Source organism: Lutjanus erythropterus, chromosome 16 (genome assembly GCF_056507025.1).
Source record: "Lutjanus erythropterus isolate fLutEry1 chromosome 16, fLutEry1.hap2, whole genome shotgun sequence".
NCBI lineage: Eukaryota > Metazoa > Chordata > Actinopteri > Lutjaniformes > Lutjanidae > Lutjanus > Lutjanus erythropterus.
In genome coordinates, this window is record NC_139332.1 from 26,753,280 (window position 1) to 26,777,496 (window position 24,217).

At 39.5% G+C, this 24,217-nt stretch overlaps 2 protein-coding genes across 3 annotated transcripts; both read right to left on the minus strand.

Moving 5' to 3' along the window:
• Nucleotides 1-34: 34 nt before the first annotated feature.
• lsm10 (LSM10, U7 small nuclear RNA associated) lies at nucleotides 35-3,453 on the minus strand. Its single transcript, XM_084739128.1, has 2 exons — nucleotides 3,352-3,453; nucleotides 35-754 (listed from the first exon to the last, which is right to left on the minus strand). Exon 2 carries the CDS (start codon nucleotides 714-716, stop codon nucleotides 303-305), a length of 414 nt encoding a protein of 137 aa, XP_084595254.1. The 5' UTR covers nucleotides 717-754; nucleotides 3,352-3,453; the 3' UTR covers nucleotides 35-302.
• Nucleotides 3,454-4,924: 1,471 nt separating this feature from the next.
• oscp1a (organic solute carrier partner 1a) lies at nucleotides 4,925-13,387 on the minus strand. 2 transcript variants are annotated; one of them, XM_084738941.1, is made up of 11 exons: nucleotides 13,061-13,387; nucleotides 12,821-12,850; nucleotides 12,197-12,351; nucleotides 10,053-10,220; nucleotides 9,850-9,930; nucleotides 8,642-8,745; nucleotides 7,789-7,917; nucleotides 7,652-7,706; nucleotides 6,888-7,033; nucleotides 6,356-6,416; nucleotides 4,925-5,275 (listed from the first exon to the last, which is right to left on the minus strand). In XM_084738941.1, the coding sequence occupies exons 1-11, from the start codon at nucleotides 13,170-13,172 to the stop codon at nucleotides 5,159-5,161; spliced, it is 1,158 nt and encodes a 385-aa protein (XP_084595067.1). In that variant the 5' UTR covers nucleotides 13,173-13,387; the 3' UTR covers nucleotides 4,925-5,158. The 2 variants fall into 2 exon arrangements, with proteins under 2 accessions (XP_084595067.1, XP_084595068.1); XM_084738942.1 differs by lacking the exon at nucleotides 12,821-12,850.
• Nucleotides 13,388-24,217: the final 10,830 nt, after the last annotated feature.

Genomic DNA, 24,217 nt, shown 5'->3' on the forward strand with positions numbered 1-24,217 from the left:
AATTAGTAATGAAAACAATAGGAAGAAAATCCAATTTCATTTTTAGAGGCCTGAGGAGGTGAAAATATTCTCTGTTTCACAACAGAAAAAGGAGAAAAGTCATCAAGTTTGTTTTGTTCTTATCCTGTCGATTCCTTTTTTGACCCCTTTGTTAGAAAACTGCGGATCTAATTTGATTCTTGTCCTCACATCTGAGAGAAACAAACAAAAAACTGCCTGCTGTCTCCAAGTATTTTTGGACTGGTCTTAATCTTGCACAAGCTGTACCCAGCAGAGTTTTATATCCGTCTATGACAATAAAGTTATTTTGTTTTCTTAGGGAACTCTTTCCTGCCTCCTCCGTGGCTGGCGAAGTTGCGGACCCTGTGGATCTTGGCCAGCTGGCTCTCTATGGTCTTCATTATGTCTATGTGGTCGGGGATGTGAACGTAACGGACGTTCCTACCCGTGATGAACAGGTCCTGCAGCCGGGTGAGCTGACCCCGTCTGTCCCGGTACAGCACGTCCTCCAGACGTACGTTCATGAAGGCGTCCACGTTGACCACGCGGCCCCGCGCCGTGCTCTCGTTCTTCAGGTCCACCGTGGTCACCTCTCCCTGCAGGCCCTGCAGCAGCACCACCATGCTGTTCTCGGCAATCGTGCGCTCCCGGATGGAGTTGACGACTTCTGTTGGAGCCGAGCGCGACGGAGGGGATTCACTACCCTGTGACTCCATGGACTCTGATGTAGAGGAGGTCTGGAGGTCAGAGAAACCTGCAGACAGGCAGAAGTTACATTTCATTAACAAAACTGTGAATTATCAATATTGCAAATTCTTGTTTACATTGGAATGTGTCGTACCCATATTTGTCTATAGTATAAATTATGCACAATTAATCACATCATGGCCAAGAATATTGTCCAAATTGCAGAACGAGATCACATGTTTTTTTGTAAAAGGAAAAACATGTGACAAAACAGCATTATAATGAAGTACTGTAGTCCTGCAGAGACGCCCTAGCCTAAAAATCGAACGGATTACGTAGAGAACGTATTTGTTTGGTACAGACCCCATGTTTGCATGGAGGGTCTGCATCGATGCAGACTTACAAACCACACTCCTCCAAGGTGCAGCATCTCTTATGTTCAGGACAGAGGAAACGCCACAACACTACAAATTTTACTTCTGTTTCCTGACCTCAAACAGACATTTGATTTGATTTGACTGTTTTTGTGCACACATGATGAAATTACATTGCATTTTTGAACAAACATGTTGTGGACCCATACAAATAGTGTTTATTCATTGTTCGGAAGAGATTAAAGAAAAAAGAAAGAACTCATTTGATTTGATTTCACTTGATTTCCTGTTTTAAAATTTGGAAAGTGTGGAAAAAACAATGTCCTAAACATCAGACTAAGAATGGCAAACAAAATACAAAACAACAAAATGTGGCTAAAGATGCGTGGAAGTGAGTTTTTATTTATTCAATCAATACTTTTTCCTTTCACAAGCTTCCTCTGCCATGAATGTAATGTGTGCCATGTCATTTCCCATAGACCAACATGTTTGTCACTGCGATGTGCAAGATTATCTTTTAGATAAATATTTCTTCATGTACAATCTCCATCACAACGAATGTTCCTGTTCCCGTTGGATTAAGAGACACTAAAGCTGTAAGCGTGTCTCTACTGTCACAGAGGGGGAGTGTGTGTGGGGACCGGATTGGAACTTGTCCTCTCTGTTATGCTGCTGAGTGAGACACTGAACTAAGGCCTTGTTCCCATTCTGTCCTGAAAACAAATTCCAAACTAATTACAACTTGAATCTGAAATGAAAAGAAACCAAAACTGGGAAAAATATGAAAACTGCTGTAGTAGTTTGCCAGTGAAGAACCTTCAAACATCCTTCATTTTTACACTTACTGTTAAATTTCAAATGATATAAATTAGTAAATACAACAAGGAATAAGTTATAGTAATTTTTAAAATTGATAAATTGGACATGGCCTACATTATACTACAAGGGTCACTTCACACATGTAGGACTGAAATGACTAATTGATAAATGAACTTAGTGCCAACTATGTTGATAATTGATTGATCGGTTTGAATAATTTTCTAATAGTCAAGTCAAAATTCTCTGATTTCAGTTTCTTAAATGTGAATATTTTCTTCTTTATATCCTTCTTCACTCTTCTATGACAGTAAACTGCATATCTTCAGGGGTTTTTTTTCCCACTGATCAGGTCAAATGAAGTTCTAATGATCTCCCAGTTTCAACATTTAAAGCAGCTTTTTTTTCCCCACAGTGCATAAGTCTTAAGTCATGAATACTGGGGCTGTGTATTAGCATGAATCTGGTGATATGATACGAATCATACAGGATACAGGGGTTACGATTCCATACACTGCAATACAGTTACCAAAGTGATATACTGCGATTTTTTTGTTATGTAATTTTAGTAAACTGTCAAAGAATAAAGAACACACTACCATATGCATAAAAAGTTTACCTTTTTTTAGGCAATCAGGACTATATATCTAGTAGCTGGATGTTTAAACACAACATAAAATGAATCACTGCTACAAGTAGTCACATGTATCATAATATCACGATATTCAAGTGTATCTATATGTTATTTCACCCCTAAGTCCTAAAAATTGTCATCTAAATCAAATCTCCCTCCTCTGGTCCATGCAAATCACAACAAATCATAACAGTTATGGTTTCACATGCCAAAATTTCAAGATATCTGGTTATGAAATGGGTAAGTAGGTAGTAGGTAAGTAGAAAAACATATCTATAATATGTATATAATTTGGGGGATCTGACCCTTTACTTACATCTGTATTTAGTAATACTAAGCACCAATTAAGCGTCAGCAAGCATCTCAGAGATGTAAAAATACTGTTGGAGGACACAGGCGAGAAAGAATGACAGATACTATTATTCTAAGTAATTAAAGATCTGATTATATTGAAGATAATAATATTTTAAGTACTGTTCCCCGCACCTCAACTTACTGGCAACAGGTCTTATCAAAAAGGTCTGCCAGGCTTATTGTATGTTATCAGGGTTTACAAGAAGTTTCCAAGTTATCATAAACTATTGATGGACGAATACTGGCCTTAAAAAACAGCGCTGGTTTAGTCCAAAACATGTTTATTAATGATATATTGCTAATTGTGGGCCTGACATTAACTCAGGTGTCAAACTAACCACAGAATGAATTTCTAAGAGTCAAAAACACGTTTAATTTATGCATCTCTTCCTGAAAATGAAACGTTAGCTTTAGCAGCGACCCATTTCAGTTCTACAGAGCTCGTATTAGACCTTTAATGTAACATCTGTCGTGTGTTTCATTTACCTGCATGAGTTAAATCCCTCAGTTCATGCGAAAACTCCCGCAAAATGTTTGCAGGTGGTGAGAAACCGTCCACACGTGACAAAAAGCTCGTTTTCCCGCGAGAACTCCGAACCAGGAAGCGCTGCGTGATGACGTTTCACTTTGCGTCGCAGATTTGCTTCAATACGGAACAACGCCGCCCTCTGCAGGCCGCTCCAGAAAACAAACGAATATAACATACTCAATATTTTAAAACTCTGTACATCATAAATGCAAAATAAGAACTTGTGCTCTACATTTGATACAAGTACATTAATCTGTTGTTATTAAATTCATTTTTTCAACTGTAATATTGGTAGTGTTGCCAAAGCATAATTATGAACTTAAAGACGATTGTAAAGAACGAAATTAATAATAATGATGTAAACAAGTTAATATATTAAAATAGTTAAAATATTGTTTACTTTGTATGCTATACACAGTATTGATATTCATTTATTTGACAAAGAAAGGGCGTCATCAAGTTTAAAAATCTCTTTTTCAGGAGTGCACTGACCAAGATAGGAGCTGCACATACAGTACAACAATATATAAGACAAAATCACAGTGAATTAAACAAAATACATGATATTTTCTGCATGTGTGCGCCATGTTTGCTTAAATCTCCAGATCCAGTGAATTAGGCTTCTAATCATCTTTAAAAAATGAAAGAGAGAGAAATCAAGAATGAAAAATCAAATAATTTCTGATTCCAGAGTCCTGTCAAGACCCTTATAATAAATAATAATAATAAATTATATTTATATAGCACCTTCATAAACAAAATGCAGCTCAAAGTGCTTTAGAAAAAAGAAAAATTAACACTCATAAAATACATTTAAGCATATAGAGGTAGAGAAAGCAAAAAAAAAACAAAGCAAAGTTATTACAGGAATCAAAAAGTAAGAATCCTGGAATCCTGTCAAAGTACTTCCTAGTTATTATTACACCCAAACAAGACAAAATAAAATAAGTCTAATTAAAGAAATGTGATGACAGAACATGGTACATATATGCACACATTTTGGGAATGCCCCCGGGGCATTTCCCTTATGGAGAAATTCTGGAATTTATGGATGACTGGTTTAAACGTGATCTGCCGACATCGCAGATGTTGTGTCGTCTTGGGGACAAAACTGCAGCGCCTCAGTTCAGTAAACCTGCATTCAGAGTATTAATAACTGGATGGTGTTCAGATGATTCACGCTGAAAAGGACCTAAAACTCCCAGACTGGAAATGTGAAAGGAACAAATCATGGAAACGGTTGCATGGGAAAATTTGCCGGGAAGACTGAACTGCAAAAACAACATGGTGAAGGAAGAATGGTGGATATACATGTGACCTGACCTTGATAACAATCTGCAGATTTAATACAATATTATCACATTACTGTCATGCACTAATGGCCACAGTGAAATAATGACCATTATCATATCAATTTCTGTTTGGTTACCTGCCTTTTTTAAAATATATTTTATTTTATTTTATTTTTGTTTTGTTTCTCTTGTTTCTGTTGTAATTATGACTGACAAAAACAGAACACAAACCAAAAAATATGAATAAATGCTTTATTGAAAACATAAAATAATTATTTAGAAAATACTCTCCAATCTAATTTAATAATAAACAACCAAGTGTTGAACTGAACACATCAATAACTGCATAGTTTACAGGTTAAATATGAGCTCACGGTGACAGATAATGTGATTTTTACCTGAGATAAAGAGTCTGGCAGTGAGGCAGTGAAGTTGTAGACAGTAAATGTATCTAAAAAACTACACGACGGGATCAGAGGTCGTCCATCATGGCGAGCAGGTCGTCTCCCTTGTTGCGGTTTTCAGGCTGCTCTTCTTGTTCTGCAAACTCTCCGGCGATCCGAGCCAGCTCAGTCGCAGCCTGTTCGTCCTAAATTAAACAAACAATTATGTCAAATCTTCACACATTCATGATCAATAAATATCAGATTTAATCTATGTACGGTCTTTTCTACATCTGTGCCTGGTGTTTTTAGCGTGCTGCAGGTCCTTTCTCGGGTTTAGAAGTTAATCACAGACAGTTTATAACTAAAACTTACTGGCAGCACTGCACTACAAAGGAAAAAGGCAGTGACTTTCCAGAGTGCAGAACTGAGAAAAATGACTGAAGTTTTCTTGTTGTCAAACCAAAATAGCTGCAGGCAGATAATTGGATCTGTGGCAGGTTTTTGCTGTATATCAAGTAATTCTTTCCACGTATTAAATCTGACGTCTGATTTGACCTTTGCCCTTTTTTTTCCTGGGAAGTTCCTGTATTCTGCCTTTTTTTTGCAGAACTTACTAAAAGATATTGGGTCATACCATATTTTATCTGACCACTTTAGCTTTAAAAAGAAGTACAAAAACAAATATAAAACCTTTAGTGTGATAATGATATAAAACGAAATTGCACCTTATTGTTATTATCATTATTTATTTACATTTATTATTATACGACGGTATCCTTGTAATGCTGAATATTTATATTCAGATAAAATAAAATTGGGGTTTTAAATATAATAGGAAATATGCTGCAAGAGAAAAAAATTATTAAATACCAACAAACCTTTTCTGATAATGTCTGACAATAATTACCTAATTTTAATGCAGTGCATTTTCACACCTGCCACATAGGTGTCGTAGTGGTGAATCTGAGAGTTATGACTCTGTGATCTTAATATTTTTCTGTACTGTTGCTATACATAGTAGTATAATGTACATAGCTGATATTTCTTTATTTTCTTGCATATATTTTTACATGTTAGAATACTGTACTGCTGTGGTTTCCTTATGGCGTTTTGTAGTTACTGTAATTATGACTTTCTATTTTCTCCAAAATAAAAGACATTTGAGAGAAGTATTTATCGAAATGTCGATGTTTTAAATGTCACAAAAATGACTGACTAATTTACACTAAAAAATTAAGTTGCTGCCTTTATAAGGCAGAACAGCCTAAAGTATCCTACTGTACCTGCATTGCTTGAATATTTATCACTCCAAACAAGGACTCCTCAGCTCCGCCTGAAGCTCCCCTGTTAACCAAAATGAAAGTGATATTTGTGTGACTTTATAGTAACAGAGTTCAGGTACAAGACTCACCTGCCTGCAGTCCAGACCTCTCTACTGTTAAAAATGTGTGGTGCATTAGGAAGTGCAAAATACAACAACAGAAACCCCGGACTGTTGGGCACCTTGAAGTCGTATATCAAGCAAGAATGAGAAAGAATTTCACTTTCAAAACTTCAGCAATAAGTGTCCTCAGTTCCCAAACACTTACTGAGTGCTGTTAAAAGAAAAGGTGATGTATCACAGTGATAAACATGCTCCTGTCCCAACTGTTTTGGAACGTGTTGCTTTGTTCTGTAATCAATTGAATATAGGTCTAAAAGTTTTTGCAAACCATAACATTTCTTTTTTTAAATTATGTTTTACACAGTGTCACAACTTTTTTGGAATCAGGGTTGTAAATGCAGAGAATGAGTAAAGAAAAGAAAAGCACTCACGCCTCCTCCTCCTCTTGGTCCGTAGAAAAAAGGTTGATCTGAAAACCGGTTTCACCCGGGGGTTTGTTCTCAGCCTTCATGCTGCCCATCAGACGAGCCAGCAGGTTCAGCTCCTCTTTGGCCAGCAGGTTGGGAGTGTCGTCTCTCTGCAGCAGGATGGAGGGACACAGTAAGGTTAGACATTAACAAAAAAGATGCCTGGAGTCCACTGTGTGTGTCGAGGAGAACAAGCCACTTTTACATTTAATTATTTTACTGCAAACATGTATTTGTGTCAAATAATAGTTACTTTATATACCTCAGGTTGTTCTGTACCAATGAAATCAAAACAAGTTATCTAATTGACCCTTCCTAAGTCCCACCCCTTTTTGCTCTGTGCTCCAATAACAGTTAAGCAAGCCTATATATATAGTCACATCTTACGTTAGCTAGTGTTAAAAGCTAAAAGCAAAATTCTACCTAACTAGCTAGCTAATTCACATTCATAAGCTAGCTAGTTACATCCAGGAGTGGAAGTAACTATTTACAGTAAAAATACTCTGAATACTGTAATTAAGTCTTTTTTTTTGGGGGGGTACTTTTATTATTATTTTTTTTAGCCCCTGTAGATTAACTTGTAGTTGAATAGTATTTCAGTAATGCGATGGTATTTCCACTTGTAGTGGAGTATTCTGTTTGTAGTGAAGTATTTCAGCACTCTACATCTGATATCATATGTTAGCAAAGCATTTACCAGCGAGCTAAAGAAAAAGGCTGATCATTACCTTGACAGAACCAGCCTTGGTTGTGTGTGTCTCCTCTGGATGGTCCACATTGTACCTTTAATTCATGAAACACACACCAGTGTCATCCTCTTATCTACATAAATATCGTGGCGTAGTGACATAAAGTTCATTCATACATGTTCACGCCCAGTCTGATGACTCTGTCTCCATGCAGGTCAAAAGATCCCTCTCTGATGGGGCTGGTGTAACTTCCTCCTGTGGGGAACTCGCTTCGTCTCACTTCTCTGCCCCTCATGTCAAACGTCCTGCGGAAACAGGAAGCAGGTGACGACACTCTGGAATATTGAAATATTTCCTACAAGCAGTCAGATGAAAGCTGAGACTGCGTTTGCAAACATTTCACATGAAGACATGTCAGCTCGTCAGCGGAGCCTTTCCCATTGCATCAGACATCTAAAAGCAGCTATAAACCGTACTGGATGAAAAGTTAAGAAATAACAAAATCATTACAACTCTTCCTGAGGGATAGAGTGAAATTTTTAGTGGTGTAATGGAACACAGTCGACCCGTGAGGTTCATTTGAGCCGTGGGCTAAACTGAATTATAGTTTTACTGCTGCTATTACTTTTTAAAGTAAGACAATAATTCTCTAAATCTTGATGCAAAAGGATAGACATGACAGATACTATGGGACTAGAACAATGACATTATCTCATATTCTGGCATTGACCATTTAGTGACTGATGAAATTTTAATATTCTCTAGCCATTTGACTGGTTGACAAAAAGGTTAATTTTGAACCCTACTGGCAAATATTAATATTAATATATCTAATATTTGTCACAGATTTTCACTCTGCAGTTGTTGAATGATAGTGGAAGAGATGGTAGTCAGAAAAAAGGGTCAGGGCTTTGGATCATGTACTTTCTATGTCACAGTTGTAAAACATAGCTACAGCCCAATATATCATCATTCAACATAAATATCAGAAAACATTCAATGCCATGTTGTTGCTCGTCACCTGCTTACCTAATTAGCCCTGGAACATCTATCCCATGAGGCACCGGGCCTGATGTCGACAGAGCAAAACGTCCGTTGGGATTCTGGACTTGGTTTTTGAGGAAAAGCGACACCTACGAGGAGGGAATAAAAAAAATCACAGAATGGATTTGGTTATTTTTGAACATTTGAGTTAATCTAGATCAAAAATTGTTCATAACTCAAATAAAATCAAACAATTAATATTATCAGAAGGTAGGTGTGGTCTCTCCAGCACCAAACGGGAATCAGCAAACCAGGGAGTTACTTTCGTAAAGTCCGAAAAACCTCCTTGAGTACTGTCACACACACACACACACACACACACACACACACACACACACACACACACACACACACACAGTAGACAGTTGTGTTTGATACGGCAAACAACTAGCACATATTTTATTGAGAAATCTTTATTTTTTAAACAGTTTGCCTTTCATTCCCACTGTCTTCTCACCAACGGAGACCGGTAACAAGTTCAGGTGACAAAATCCAAAATGTAATCTTTGTATGTAAATACAGATCATCTTCATGGATTATATTGACGCTGAACTGATTATAAGACTGTTGACATATGACATTGTGTTTCTAGAGTTGTTTTTCCAGACACGTAACGAACTGTTAAAGTCATATCTCGTAAAGGTCGCTTGCCACACCTCCCCTTACCTGGTATTAGTCTTACACACCCACTTTTGACTATAACTAGGCATGCATGATGGGTAATGAAAACAACAAAAGGTTTGTCACTATAATTAACATCTATTAATGCTCTATGCACTTTTATAATTACTAATTTTGTGTTTTCTATTTTGACCAAGTTTAAACTGTAAAAAGATTTAGCTTCTTTGAGGAATTGCCCCATTGCACCTCTTCCTTTATACATAAAGTGTATTTTATTAGAATTTTTTTGTAATCCTGAGACTTTTAAGTAAGTTTACTTAAGAACACTCAGAACAGAGTGTAGTTTTATTCTCCCTGCAAGTTGCCTTTGATTTTCAATGAATTATACAAAAAGACCCCCCACCTTTTTTTCTTTTACAATTTTCACTTGCAAAAATGCCTAAAATCATTGCAACATGAAACGCACTTGTTTTTAGAAAAGCTGCCCAGAAATCAGACGTGTTATGCCGCAAAAATCCCCACTCAAAAAAGGTTGCTAAATCCTGGAGATGAGTACAAAGCAGATAACTTACACGAACATGCATGTCTTGAAAAAATATGAGCAGCGTTTGTCTGAGAAGCTGGAATTCACCCTCTGATACAGATGAGTAAACCTGCAATGAGAGGAACAAAAACAGGTTTCACAGATGGTGCTGTGTCTCATCGGTGTCAGTGATGTCAGTCAGTGGTGGTAGACGGTATTTCATGGTTGGTTTAATATCAGCTCTCAGTGTACCTCTATGATTTTCCTGTGTGTCTCGTCCACTTGGTTCACCACCACAGGAGTGTCTTTCACGAATTCCCTGATGGTGTCTATGTGATTGTAAGAGATGAGCAGCAAGTCTTTTGGCCGTGGACAGAGGAAGACTTGATATTTGAACGCCATGATCATCAGCTCATAAAGCTACAGGAGGAAAGAAGAAAGAAGAAATGACAAGATGAACATTTCTGAAATCAAACATATATTTTCCCTTCATCTTTCTGAAACTGTTATTCCATAATGACTTCAAACCAGATGCAGTACAAGTACAAACATTCTGTACTGAAGTAGAAATACAGATACTAGTGTTGAACAAGACTGAAAAAGTGAAAAAGAACAGAAAGTACTGGCTGAAATGTATTAAAGTATAAAAATAAAAAGTGGCTTTTACATCCTTTTCATCTTGTTACATCTTTTACATCATCTTCTGTCTTGTTTCATCTTGTTACATTGTATATATTTTGTTACACCATTTACGTTATTTTCGTCTTTTTAAGTAATTTCAGTCTTGTTACATCAACGTTCTTTTCCGTCTTGTATTAAAACTAAAGTATTGAGTACGTTTTGAAAATGTAAGGAGTAGAGGTACAGATATTTTCATTAAAATGTAGGGAGTAAAAGTAAAAAGTTGCCAGAAAAATAAATTCTCTAGTAAAGTACAGCTAGTGTAAAAGCAGTGAAAATGCTGAAGACTGGACTTGAGTCAAAATCTGTTCTCTTAAGAATTGACCTTAAAAATTTTAAACCATTAGAGCTTCAGAATTTGATCTGGTAATTATCCCATGACCCAATTAGACAGGGGCATCCAGGTTTTGCCAAAATACCTTAAAACATCTCTTTGGGTCTGTTCAGACCTGTTATTAAAAAGCATCCTAAATACGGGTGTGAACGCACCTACAAGGCATTTGAGATCCAATCGCTCAGACCACATTTGGAGGTGGTCCAGGTCGTATGTGATGACATTCTCTCAACAGTTTGTGTGTCCTGGGTCGCAGTGAAGGACCGCCTTCTCAGCTGACGTCCTGTAAGTACATCATTTCTTTGTACTGTAAATTACATCTTTGGGCTCTTTTGCTGTCAGTGCGAGTTAGTGAACACAGTGGTAACCACAATATCCCCAAACTCTCTTTAAAAAAAAATCACACAGGTTTGAGAGTTGTTGAGTGAGAGGAAACTTTGTGAAATGGCATCTAAAATGGACAAATTCTTAATTATTTGGGCCGTCTCGTAAATTCAGCAAATGTTTTATATTAAGTTATTTCTTTCTTTGTGTTAAAAGATTGTCTCCATTTCTCCCGTGTGTGTTTATTTGTGCGATTGTTGAGCTACCAGTTAAAAACAACAATGCATTTTGCAAACCTGTTTATTTGCATACAGAGTGAGGAAGTGAAATGGCATTAAATGCAAAACAGTAAGTTGTTTCTTTCCTTGTACGTGTTGCTGTGAAGAGCAGGAAGAGAGTCGCGCTGTGGTGCACTAGTACATACGCTTATACACTCTCAGAAATAAGGGTTCCAAAAGGGTTCTTCGTTTGCTTCTGAAAAACTCCTTTTGAAAGAAAGGATTTGTCAAAGGTTCTTTGTAGGATGATGGGTTCCATTAAGAACCCTTTTCATCCAAAGAACCCTTTTTTAATAAAAAGAAGTCCTCCAAGGATTATTAAAACCTTGATGAAGTCTTTCATCAAGAGTTTGTCAAGGCTTCTATATGAGTGTGTTCTGGATAAAACCCTTTGAATATAAAAAGGTTCTCAGTAAAACCCCTCAGTGGGTTCTTGTTAACCTCCTTAGCAGGTAGAAAGGCTCGGAAGGAACACCAGAGAGGGTTTTTGGAAGAAACATTGTACCATAGAAGGGTTCTCTGCAGAACCTCTCATAGGCGGAACCTTCTCCTGGGTAAAAGCTTTAACAGATGGTTCTAGGCATAACACTCATGTTGAGTTCTAGTTAGAGGGATCCAAGTGGTTATGGCTCTAGTTAGCACCTAGCTCTTGTGTTTTGTGGACTAAAAAACTAAACCTGACCCTCAATCAGCATGAGGGTGAGTAGCTAATGACTGAATTTTCATTTTTCGGTGAACTATCCCTTTAATTCCAGGTCTGTCATTCATCGTATACGTACCCTATCCATGCTGGCCGGGCTCAGCCTCATGATGGAGGTGTGCGCTAACCGGGTTAGCACTGTTTTCATCGTCCTGTGAGAGTACAGCTGCTGAGGTTTGAGAAGTTCATCCATAAACTGTTTACTGAACATGGTCCCAACGATGTCATTCATAACTATGGATGGGAGATTAAAACAGAAACGTGGTTAACTGGTACCGTACATGAAATCAAATAGCTCAGAAGAGCTATGTGTGTAATGTGTTGTTTCTATAGCTGGTTGTAGTGACTTGAACTTAAGTTTTCAGTGAAGCTGACACTGCAGTTACAACTAGCTCCTTTGCTAAGCCAGTGATCATTAGCATGAATATAGCTAGGTTATTTCCATCACAATTGGATTAGCTACAGCCTCACGTCCATACACAGCCTACAGTTACAGTAAAATCAGTAAGACAATTTAGTTCAGTGAGTGATCAAGACACATTGATTTAATATTGTGATAGATGGATTAGGTTACTGGCTGCATTTTTTAATGTGTAATTAGTAACTGCATCAGATTACATAGCACTACAGCTAAACACTACAGGGGTAGACGGAGCTGACTAAAACTAAACTAAACATATGCTGAAGTAAAAGGCATGGATACCTCTTTTTCTGTCATTTTCTGACCACACTCCTGCATCCAAGTTAGGTTTCACAAAAAGAAAAGAAAGAAAATGGCCTTGTGATTTGGTGTGCAGCATGTGAGACATATGAGATGCACATGTTCAGGTTATAAACTGACATATGACAGTTTCAGCTTGTCAGTAGGAGGAGGAAGGATGACTCAGGGCTAAACACGCACACACCTACCAAGCCTGTCACTCGTCTATTGGCCTATCTCTACCTTTCTCTGAATTGTCCTCAGACGTGTTGTGCGCTCGCAGGCGTTGGTCCAGTATGTAAAGCATCTCTCCACCGAGATTAATGAAAACCAGGGGGAGAGTCCTCACAGACATCCTGCAAAGACAAAGACGGGATTAACTGCTACGGGCGAGAAATCTGGTGCAGAAAGTAGGCGTCAGAAGCAGTTGAGCCACTTGCAGATCAAAAGCCCTCTTGTCATTTCAAAGGCATTATCTGATTGTTCCTTTTGAGAATTCCCACTGGCAACAAATTGTCCATGTTAAGTCTTATCTGATCATGCTTCTGCAGATAACCTGCTGCACTAAGATGCAACAGGTGGCCAGGAAGAGGATCAGCAGTAGGCAGAGACAAGCTCATTGGCCAGGATAAGGATGACGTGATAGCACAGTGCAACCAATCACAGAACAGATACTGTATGTTTCAATTTAAGAAAATCTACTGAATCAATACATTGATAACAGAAATATATTGTTATCAATGTGAAGGCATATGTGCAGTGGAAGAATGGGAAGCTTGACAGGTTTAGCAACAGTTACTAAAGAGGGCGGGGCATAGTGAAGGGTCAATTCTCCAGCCAGTCACTGCGCCCAGTCATGAAATGGTCCTGCGCACCCCCCACCCCTGTAAACAAAAACATTAATTTTAACAGATGTGTTTATGAACATATTAAACAAACAAGATATAAGATGAATTTAGAGGTGTTGGTATACAGATTCGATTACCTTTGCACAGAGGCACTCTGTTTCCCCTTTTTCCATCTTTGCAGTGTATGCTAAGATAACTGGCTTGACATGAGACATGAGAGAGGCACTAAAGTTATGTGCAAAATATAGCTGTCTATATGGATATTGCATACTGATATTTGTAGTAATATAAGTGACTATCCTCAAAAAATCTGATATTATAATAATTTAGTTTAGGTATTGGATGAATTCTACATGCAGTGAAAAAGAATAGCTGTAGCTGAATTCACTCTTATGTGTCAATGACTGTCTCTGAAGCCACAGTTTACTGACGTAACAGTCATAATACGACGTGTGCACTTTTACAATGCCCACATCTCTCTCTTTCTTTCTCTCTCTCTCTACCTCTCGGTCCAAAAAAGAAGATTAGAGAGTAGAAACATGCAAATGAAAGTTTATCTTTATGCTCACTGTTACAGCTGCTCACTCCAAGGGAGACAATTGCCCTTTTGACACAATTGTGAGCTAGTCAGTTAAATTCTTTTTACAAATTGAGAGTTGAAATGTGAATGCATCTGGGATAGAGCGCTAAAAACATCCTGATTGACCTCACCGGACCACAGATCGGCCAACAACCCAATAATGGAGATCCATCATTGCCTCTGGCTTCTCTCTATGTAAGCTGAACCTAATATTGCTAATTGTATTTTGCTGTAACTGTTTTCACCACTTCTCCCTATTCTGCATGAACAAGTAAGAATGTGCTTTATCACACCACTTAGTATGATAACATATTGAAGTTTCCTGTTTTTTTGATTTGCCTGTTGGTAAAGAATGATTTAAACATTTTTCTAATGTTGAAATTTCTGAAGAAATATTTGAATTAGCTGCAATCCTGTCTTGTCCCCACCAGAATAACCTCCTGTTCGGGTTCAGGGACAGGTTTCAGTGACAAGAAAGGCCTCGATAAAAGGTTTTATAACCTGAACTGGATGAAGTCTATACCTGATGAGACTCCAGTATCTGCTATCTCCATTCCTGGAACACATGAAAGCTTATCGTTATATGGAGGACCACTTAGAGAATGTCAAGTATGGAATTTGAAAGAGCAACTTCAAGCAGGAATACGGTATTTTGATGTGCATGCTCATATTTATTGGCCATTTAAAAAACATATTTATATCCTGAAAAGTCACTGGTTATTTGGGTATGAAATTAAATTTGATGAAGTCCTGAAGACCATTTTAAATTTCTTAGAAGACAATAGCAGTGAAACCGTGCTTTTGAAAGTGAAAATACGTTGGATATACCAGACGAAAGTTGTACAACTGATACAGGCATTGATTCAAAAGTTTAAAAATAAAATATGGACTGACTTATCAATACCAAGCATGAAACAGGCAAGGGGAAAGATTGTTTTTCTCAGGAGTAAAACATTCCATACTGGAGCAGAAAACCATAAATCATTTTTCTTTGACGAATATAAAGAGCTAAAGAATGTTGAAAATAAAATAAAGCAAAAAAAGGTGCGCTTCTGTCACGATTACATTGTGCTAACTGACAGCAAAGCGTCATTTGCTCAAAATCCTAAAAGTCTGGCAAAGGTACATAACAAGATGCTTTATGACTTTTTGGTGCAACATAAAGAAAGCTCCTCAAACCAAGGTTGCTTAGGTGTATTAAGCGTGAGCTTCCCCAGTGCTGACTTAATTAAAAAAATAATTCAGCTCAAACCATGCAACTGTGGTAAAGGTGCAGAAAAAGGACAAAAACATGATGTAGATGAGCCTCAAATGACAACTGAGCCAACACCTGGGACTACTGAACCTGACGAGGATTCCCAACTCTTCCCCGAACCTGGAGCAGGTCCACCAACATCTGGACCAGAGCCAGAACCAACACCTGTACCAGCACCTACACCAGAATCACCAATTTCTGGACATGATTCAGAACCAACAACTGAAAAAGCTGAACCAGCACACTCAACAGAATCACCAACATCTGGGCTAGATTCAGAGGCACCATCTGAACCTGCAACTTCAAGAGAATCGCCTACATCTGGGCCAGTTTCAGAGTCACTAGCTGAACCAGGACCTGCAACAGAATCACCAACATCTGGGCCAGTTTCAGAGCCACCAGTTGAACCAACACCTTCATTGGAATCCCCAACATCTGGGCCAGTTTCAGGGGCACCAGCTGGACCAACATCTGCACCAGAATCCCCAACATCTGGGCCAGTTTCAGAGGCACCAGCTGAACCAGGACCTTCATCGGAATCACCAACATCAGGGCCAGTTTCAGAGGCACCAGCTGAACCAACATCTGCGCCAGAATCCCCAACATCTGGGCCAGTTTCAGAGGCACCAGCTGAACCAGAACCTTCATCAGAATCCCCGACATCTGGGCCAGTTTCAGAGGCACCAGCTGAACCAACATCTGCGCCAGAATCCCCAACATCTGGGCCAGTTTCAGAGGCACCAGCTGAACCAGAACCTTCATCGGAATCCCCAACATCTGGGCCAGTTTCAGAGGCACCAGCTGAACCAGCAACTTCATCAGAATCCCTGACATCAGGGCCAGTTTCAGAGGCACCAGCTGAACCAACATCTGCGCCAGAGTCCCCAACATCTGGGCCAGTTTCAGAGGCACCAGCTGAACTGGAACCTTCATCAGAATCCCCAACATCTGGGCCAGTTTCAGAGGCACCAGCTGAACCAGCACCTTCATCGGAATCCCCAACACCAGGGCCAGTTTCAGAGGCACCAGCTGAACCAACATCTGTGCCAGATTCCCCAACATCTGGGCCAGTTTCAGAGGCACCAGCTGAACCAGAACCTTCATCAGAATCCCCAACATCTGTGCCAGTTTCAGAGGCACCATCTGAACCGGCACCTTCATCAGAATCCCCGACATCTGGGCCAGTTTCAGAGGCACCAGCTGAACCAACATCTGCACCAGAATCCCCAACATCTGGGCCAGTTTCAGAGGCACCAGCTGAACCAGAACCTTCATCGGAATCCCCAACATCTGGGCCAGTTTCAGAGGAACCAGCTGAACCAGCAACTTCATCAGAATCCCCGACATCTGGGCCAGTTTCAGAGGCACCAGCTGAACCAACATCTGCGCCAGAGTCCCCACCATCTGGGCCAGTTTCAGAGGCACCAGCTGAACTGGAACCTTCATCAGAATCCCCAACATCTGGGCCAGTTTCAGAGGCACCAGCTGAACCAGCACCTTCATCGGAATCCCCAACAACAGGGCCAGTTTCAGAGGCACCAGCTGAACCAACATCTGGGCCAGTTTCAGAGGCACCAGCTGAACCAGAACCTTCATCAGAATCCCCAACATCTGGGCCAGTTTCAGAGGCACCATCTGAACTGGCACCTTCATCAGAATCCCCAACATCTGGGCCAGTTTCAGAGGCACCAGCTGAACCAACATTTGCGCCAGAATCCCAAACATCTGGGCCAGTTTCAGAGTCACCAGCTGAACCAGAACCTTCATCGGAATCCCCAACATCTGGGCCAGTTTCAGAGGAACCAGCTGAACCAGCAACTTCATCAGAATCCCCGACATCTGGGCCAGTTTCAGAGGCACCAGCTGAACCAACATCTGCGCCAGAGTCCCCAACATCTGGGCCAGTTTCAGAGCCACCAGCTGAACCGGAACCTTCATCAGAATCCCCAACATCTGGGCCAGTTTCAGAGTCACTAGCTGAACCAGAACCTTCATCAGAATCCCCAACATCTGGGCCAGTTTCAGAGGAACCAGCTGAACCAGCAACTTCATCAGAATCCCCGACATCTGGGCCAGTTTCAGAGGCACCAGCTGAACCAACATCTGCACCAGAGTCCCCAACATCTGGGCCAGTTTCAGAGCCACCAGCTGAACCGGAACCTTCATCAGAATCCCCAACATCTGGGCCAGTTTCAGAGGCACCAGCTGAACCAGCACCTTCATCGGAATCCCCAACAGCAGGGCCAGTTTCAGAGGCACCAGCTGAACCGGCACCTTCATCAGAATCCCCAACATCAGGGCCAGTTTCAGAGGCACCAGCTGAACCAACATCTGCGCCAGAATCCCCAACATCTGGGCCAGTTTCAGAGGCACCAGCTGAACCGGAACCTTCATCGGAATCCCCAACATCTGGGCCAGTTTCAGAGGCACCAGCTGAACCAACATCTGCGCCAGAATCCCCAACATCTGGGCCAGTTTCAGAGACACCAGCTGAACCGGCACCTTCATCACAATCACCGACATCTGGGCCAGTTTCAGAGGCACCAGCTGAACCAGAACCTTCATCAGAATCACCGACATCAGGGCCAGTTTCAGAGGCACCAGCTGAACCGGCACCTTCATCAGAATCACCAACATCTGGGCCAGTTTCAGAGCCACCAGCTGAACTGGCACCTTCATCGGAATCCCCAACATCTGGGCCAGTTTCAGAGGCACCAGCTGAACCAGAACCTTCATCGGAATCCCCAACATCGGGGCCAGTTTCAGAGGCACCAGCTGAACCGGCACCTTCATCGGAATCCCCAACATCAGGGCCAGTTTCAGAGGCACCAGCTGAACCAACATCTGCACCAGAATCACCAACATCTGGGCCAGTTTCAGAGGCACCAGCTGAACCGGCACCTCCATCAGAATCCCCAACATCAGGGCCAGTTTCAGAGGAACCAGCTGAACCAACATCTGCGCCAGAATCCCCAACATCTGGGCCAGTTTCAGAGGCACCAGCTGAACCAGAACCTTCATCAGAATCACCGACATCAGGGCCAGTTTCAGAGGCACCAGCTGAACCGGCACCTTCATCGGAATCCCCAACATCTGGGCCAGTTTCAGAGGCACCAGCTGAACCAACATCTGCGCCAGAATCCCCAACATCTGGGACAGTTTCAGAGGCACCAGCTGAACCGGCACCTTCATCGGAATCCCCAACATCTGGGCCAGTTTCAGAGGCACCAGCTGAACTGGCACCTTCATCGGAATCACCAACAGCAGGGCCAGTTTCAGAAGCACCAGCTGAACCAACATCTGCACCAGAATCACCAACATCTGGGCCAGTTTCAGAGGCACCAGCTGAACCAGAACCTTCATCAGAACCACCAGCATCTGGGCCAGTTTCAGAGGCACCAGCTGAACCGGCACCTGCACCAGAACCACCAATATCTGGGACATTTTCAGAGCCACCAGCTGAACCGGCACCTTCATCAGAACCACCAGCATCTGGGCCAGTTTCAGAGGCACCAGCTGAACCAGCACCTGCACCAGAACCACCAACATCTGAGCCAGTTTCAGAGCCACCACCTGAGCCCCATGCCACATCTGCACCAACATATCCACATGATCCTGTGCTGCCACACACTAAGCCTGAAACAGCACCTGCACCAGACTCCCCATCATCTGATCATGACAAGAAAGAGTCAGCAGAACATGGACCATATCTGATAATTCCACCAGTGATTGTGCCAGAGCTAATTCCTGAGTTACATCCCCCTGTGATCCCTAATATCCCTCCTAAAATAGTGTACAAGCCAGAACCACAGTGGAGAAGGCGTAATTGTCATAGAGGGTAAATCAAGCAAGAAATGCATCACTAAAGTAAATTCTACAATTATATTTTAAAATTCTGTAACGGAAAATAATGTAATGATGCTTCATCCTGAAAAAGTAAATAAATTATAAGGAAAGATGAAGCATTATTTTGTCACCTAATCTACTAACTTTCTTTAATTTTCAAATGCATGTATTGGGGGAATGGGTCAACAACTAAACCAGAGGTATTCAAAGTGGAAGGAAGGCCTCCCCAGGAGAGCTCCAAAGTTTTTTAGGGGAGGCTCAGATAATGGAAGATGGAAGTGTGAAATGTGTGATTTGTTTAGAGACAGTTCAGAGATACAGTATTACTTGTTGTGTCTATGGGATCAGAAAGCATAATCATGATCCCATAGACATCCAGAAATTAAGCAGAATTAAGCAAGTAAACTAAGTGGAGGCCCACAGTCTCATACTTTGAAAACCCCTGATTTAAACAACTATCTTTTTCAAAGCAGTGCATTAAATCAACTACAACCAACCAATTTATCTGATAAACTCAAAGAGGAAAAAAAATCCATCTACCCTAATCATGTGATAGGATCGCAGCTGATGCCCATGACCATGATGATATGATTATCTTTTTATAGAGAGGCGAAGCCACACCCCTTCCAGTGTGCCCCATGATAACGTCTATGGCGAGACACAAAGTAGTCTTTTGAACTGTGCCACGAAACACACATATGTTGTTTGTTAATATGAAACAGAATTCTTTAAGTCAAGAAAGGACACAATGAAAAGAATTACCCTTTTGGAACCTTGGTTAACTTTCTCCTCTTCTGTTTCCTGTTCTTAGATAAGCTATGTGCTAGGCTCATCAAAGTTGAAAAGAAAACCAAATTTTGAAGATGGCTGGAAGATTTTGTGTGGGGAATTGTAAAAGTAGTACATACTGTGTATAGTCACATCTTAAGTTGGCTTAAGAACTAGCTAGCTAATCTATATAAATTGTTAGCAGGCCAGCTATCTACATAAATTGTTAGCTAGCCAGCTATCTAGCGTTTTATATCTGTAGCAAAAAAGTAGCTAACAATCGTTAACTAGCTAATTATATTTGTTAGCTACTTCAAAATGTTGTTTTCTTTTCAACAATGACAAGGCTAGCACATAGCATATCTTAAGAACAGAAAACAACAATGGAGAAAGTTGACTTAAGTTCCACCATGGTCCAAGCCTGCCTCACTGTTATCAGAGCACAGAGCAAAAAGGGGTGAAGTTGTCAGTTCCTCCATGATATACTGTGTATAGAAACATCTCAAGTTGTTTTAAGAACTAGCTAGCTAATCTACATAAATTGTTAGCTGGCCAGTTATCTAGCTAATCTACATAAATTATTAAACAGCCAGTTGTCTAGCATTTTGCTAACAATAGCTAACAGCCGTTGCCTAGCTAATTACATGTGATAGCTAATGTTAGCAAAACACCATGGAAGTAGGTAGCTAATGTACATAAATTGATAGCTAGGTAGCTTGTGCTTTTCTAACATTAGCTGACATAAAATTTTAATATATACAGTATATGTTATTTTACAGTTCAGCAACAGCAACTTTAAAAAAATGGGTGACATCAGAAGAAGTCAGTTCCTTCATCACTGCAATCTTAACAGTCCTTTTATTTCAGTGTAGTTCACATGACTCGTGTCTTTCTATAAATCCAACCACGTAGCCAGTAGGTTAATCTATATCCACATAAATTGAATGAGTGTTTAATTGTGCTAAGTATTTTTAAAAACAAAACAAAAAACAAAAAAACAAAACAAATAAATGTCGATGATATGTAAACCTCATCAATCAGTGGCAGGAAAGAGGAATAGGGCTGTGAGGGAGTGGTTTTTCAGTTTATCTCAGATTGCTGATTTTATTCTCCGAATTTAAAGGTCAAAGGCAAAAAAACCCCACAAGATTTGCTGACTTGAGGTTGATGTTGGTTTATTCTGAGAATTAATCAGAATCTTGAATGTACAGTAATATAAAAACATAGAAACCTGATTCTCATAATGACTTGTAAATACCAGACACGTCTTCCCACAGAATCGTAGCTTCGTCTTTCACTCTCCATACATATGTGTTGAATAGAGTGATTGATAACACACATAAAGCATGTTTGTGTATGTGTGTAAAATTCCTGACAAGCCTGATCAAATTACTCTTTAGTGGCAGGAAATATGCAGAGCATTTTGATGCAACCATGACCCACTTTGGTGCTGTAAATCAACTGAAGCTTTTCAAACTGTCTTTAAATAATAATAAAAAAACAACTACATGTTAATATTTGTAAGCAATGCCTACAGCAGTAAAAGTGATTAAGAAAATTAGATGCATTTCTGCACACAAATTTAGGACTTTTTTATTTTTTTCCCCTTTCATTCTGTAAAAACACTTAAAATGAAAAATAAGATGAGGAAAATAATCACTTTTTGTTAGAACTGCTCAAAATTTATGTTCATACTAAGGCTATAACTTGTAATGAGGGGTCGCAAGTAGACATTGCTTCATTTTAAGGAGTCATGAGATTGGCTTATGCTGCTGTTGAACTAACAGAAAAACTGGATTTCCAACTAAGCAAAGCAGGTAAGTGCTTCTAGCCTCCAGCTCCATTATGTAGCAATAATTTTGTGGTAATTGAATGTACTTAAAATGTGTTATGCACCACTAAGTGGCTTCATAAACTTAATAATAACCACAAACAACTCCTTGAAGAAACCATTAAGTTGAAGATAAAGTTGTTTTGTTTAATCAAACTAAATTTATTGTGTTAATAATTAGTGAGCTTTAGAAGTGGCGCCAGGCTAACTGTTTGCACTGTCTTTATGCTAACCTGATCTGGGTTCTGGTTGTGGCTTCATATCCATCGTGCAGAAATGAGAGTAATATTAATCTTCCGATCTGGCTCTTAGCAAGACAGCAAATCATTTACCACAGTGTCTAGTGTTTCTGTAAAAATTTAGTTTTATATTCTTTTTTAATATCAGTAGATATTGTACTTACAAGGGCTTTTTACTCAGTGAGTTTGTACCTCATCAAGAGTCCACCAACGGATAACAAATGAGTGTGTTAGCTAGCGAGCTGAACTGTTTGCTAGGAAAAGAGTTAACAAAACGTTACATTGTTTACTAGCTAGTTAAATTATTTGCAAAACATTGCCTTTTTGCTTGCAAACAAAATAGTTAACAAAACATTACATTGTTTGCTAACTAAAGAGTTAACAAAATGCTACACTGTTTACTAGCTGGCTAAAAAATTAACAAAAATTTGCATTATTTTCAAGTTAGCTGACTAGTTAAGACGTTGTATTGTCTGCTAGCTAGTCAAAAAGTTAACAAATCATTACATTGTTTGCTCGTTAGCTAAATAATTATCAAAACATTGCATTATTTAGAAGCTAGTTATGTATTGTAAAGACCAGTACCTTGTTTGCTAGCTAGATAAGAAGTTAACAAAACATTACATTGTTTGTTAGCTAAAGGGTTAACAAAATGATATTTTGTTTGCTAGCTAGCTAAAGGGTTAAAACATTACAAATGTTTGCTAGTTAGCTAAAAAGTTAACAAAATGTTACACTGTTTGCTAGCTAAAGAGGTAACAAAATGTTACATTATTTGCTAACTAAAAAGTTAAAACATTACAATGATTGCTAGCTAGCTAACCAAATGTTGCATCATTCTAGCTAAAAAGTTTGTTTGCTTACCTAGTCTACTCGTGATGCTCTAATATCTCCTCTTTGAGAAAAACTTGTCAGCTTAATAAACGGAGAAAAATGGCCAGATGATAGAAGATTAAAAACAGTAGTTTAAGTTAGTTAAACCTCCTCGTTAAGTTTAAATTTGATAGATCACATGTTCAATTGGAGTTTAAAGTTTTGGTTAAGTTGAGTACAAACTTAACTTAAGTTTAAATGTAATATTTCTTAATTTTAAGCTTGTTTAAAAGTTTCGGGCAACATAAATTAAAGTTAGACCGGGTTTATAAATTAATCCTTGCTGGTGCCACCCAGTCTTCATTTCTCTTTTAATCCTGTGTAATCATTAGTGGTGGATTGGATGAGTCAGAGTATAATTTCACAGTTTTACTGCAGCCTCACTCGACATGTGACTCGCCCAAACCTCCACACTGGTCGCCTGTTGGGTGTTTGATGATGTCAAGAAAAGGAAAAACCCGTACTTCCTTGTACAACTCGGCGGTTCACAGATTGAACAGTAGCAGCTCGTCGTCGCTGCGGTCATAACCAGCTGTGACGGACGCCTTTTAAACTTCAGGAGCTAAAAGACACGTTTTACAGCTCGCCGACGACTTTAAGGTAAGTTTCTCTCTCTGTTTTGACTTGTTGAGGTTGAAGCTGAAGCGCAAACAGCAGGAGCGACTTTTTGAACCGGGTTGTAGCAGCAGACACAGTTTTAAAGCAGCCCTGTGTGTTTACAGTGACTCCACCACAAAACGAGAACTCTCACTGTGATTTATCTCATTTAGAAACTGAGAGAATGACACTAATATATATATATATACATCTGTTCTGATATTATTTCCCATCTAACTTCTACTTTTACTCCTGTCAGACTGGATTAAGGTTGATAAATTGAAAGATAAAGTTGTCAGGACTGTTACAATCTTATGTATCGATTATTTGCAACTATTTGACTATAGACTGTAAGTATTTCTGTAATTTCACACGCAAAAATAGTCACTGGCTTCAGCCAACTTTATGTCGTCTTTATGTCAATATTTCTTGTTTTCGGATAAAAGAAGACATTTGAAGGCGTATCGGGCTCAGGGAGTCTGTAATTTTTATTATTTTTTTTTCTTTATTTAATTTTATTTTTTGCTATGTTATGGCGATAACAATGACCCAATCAAAGAATA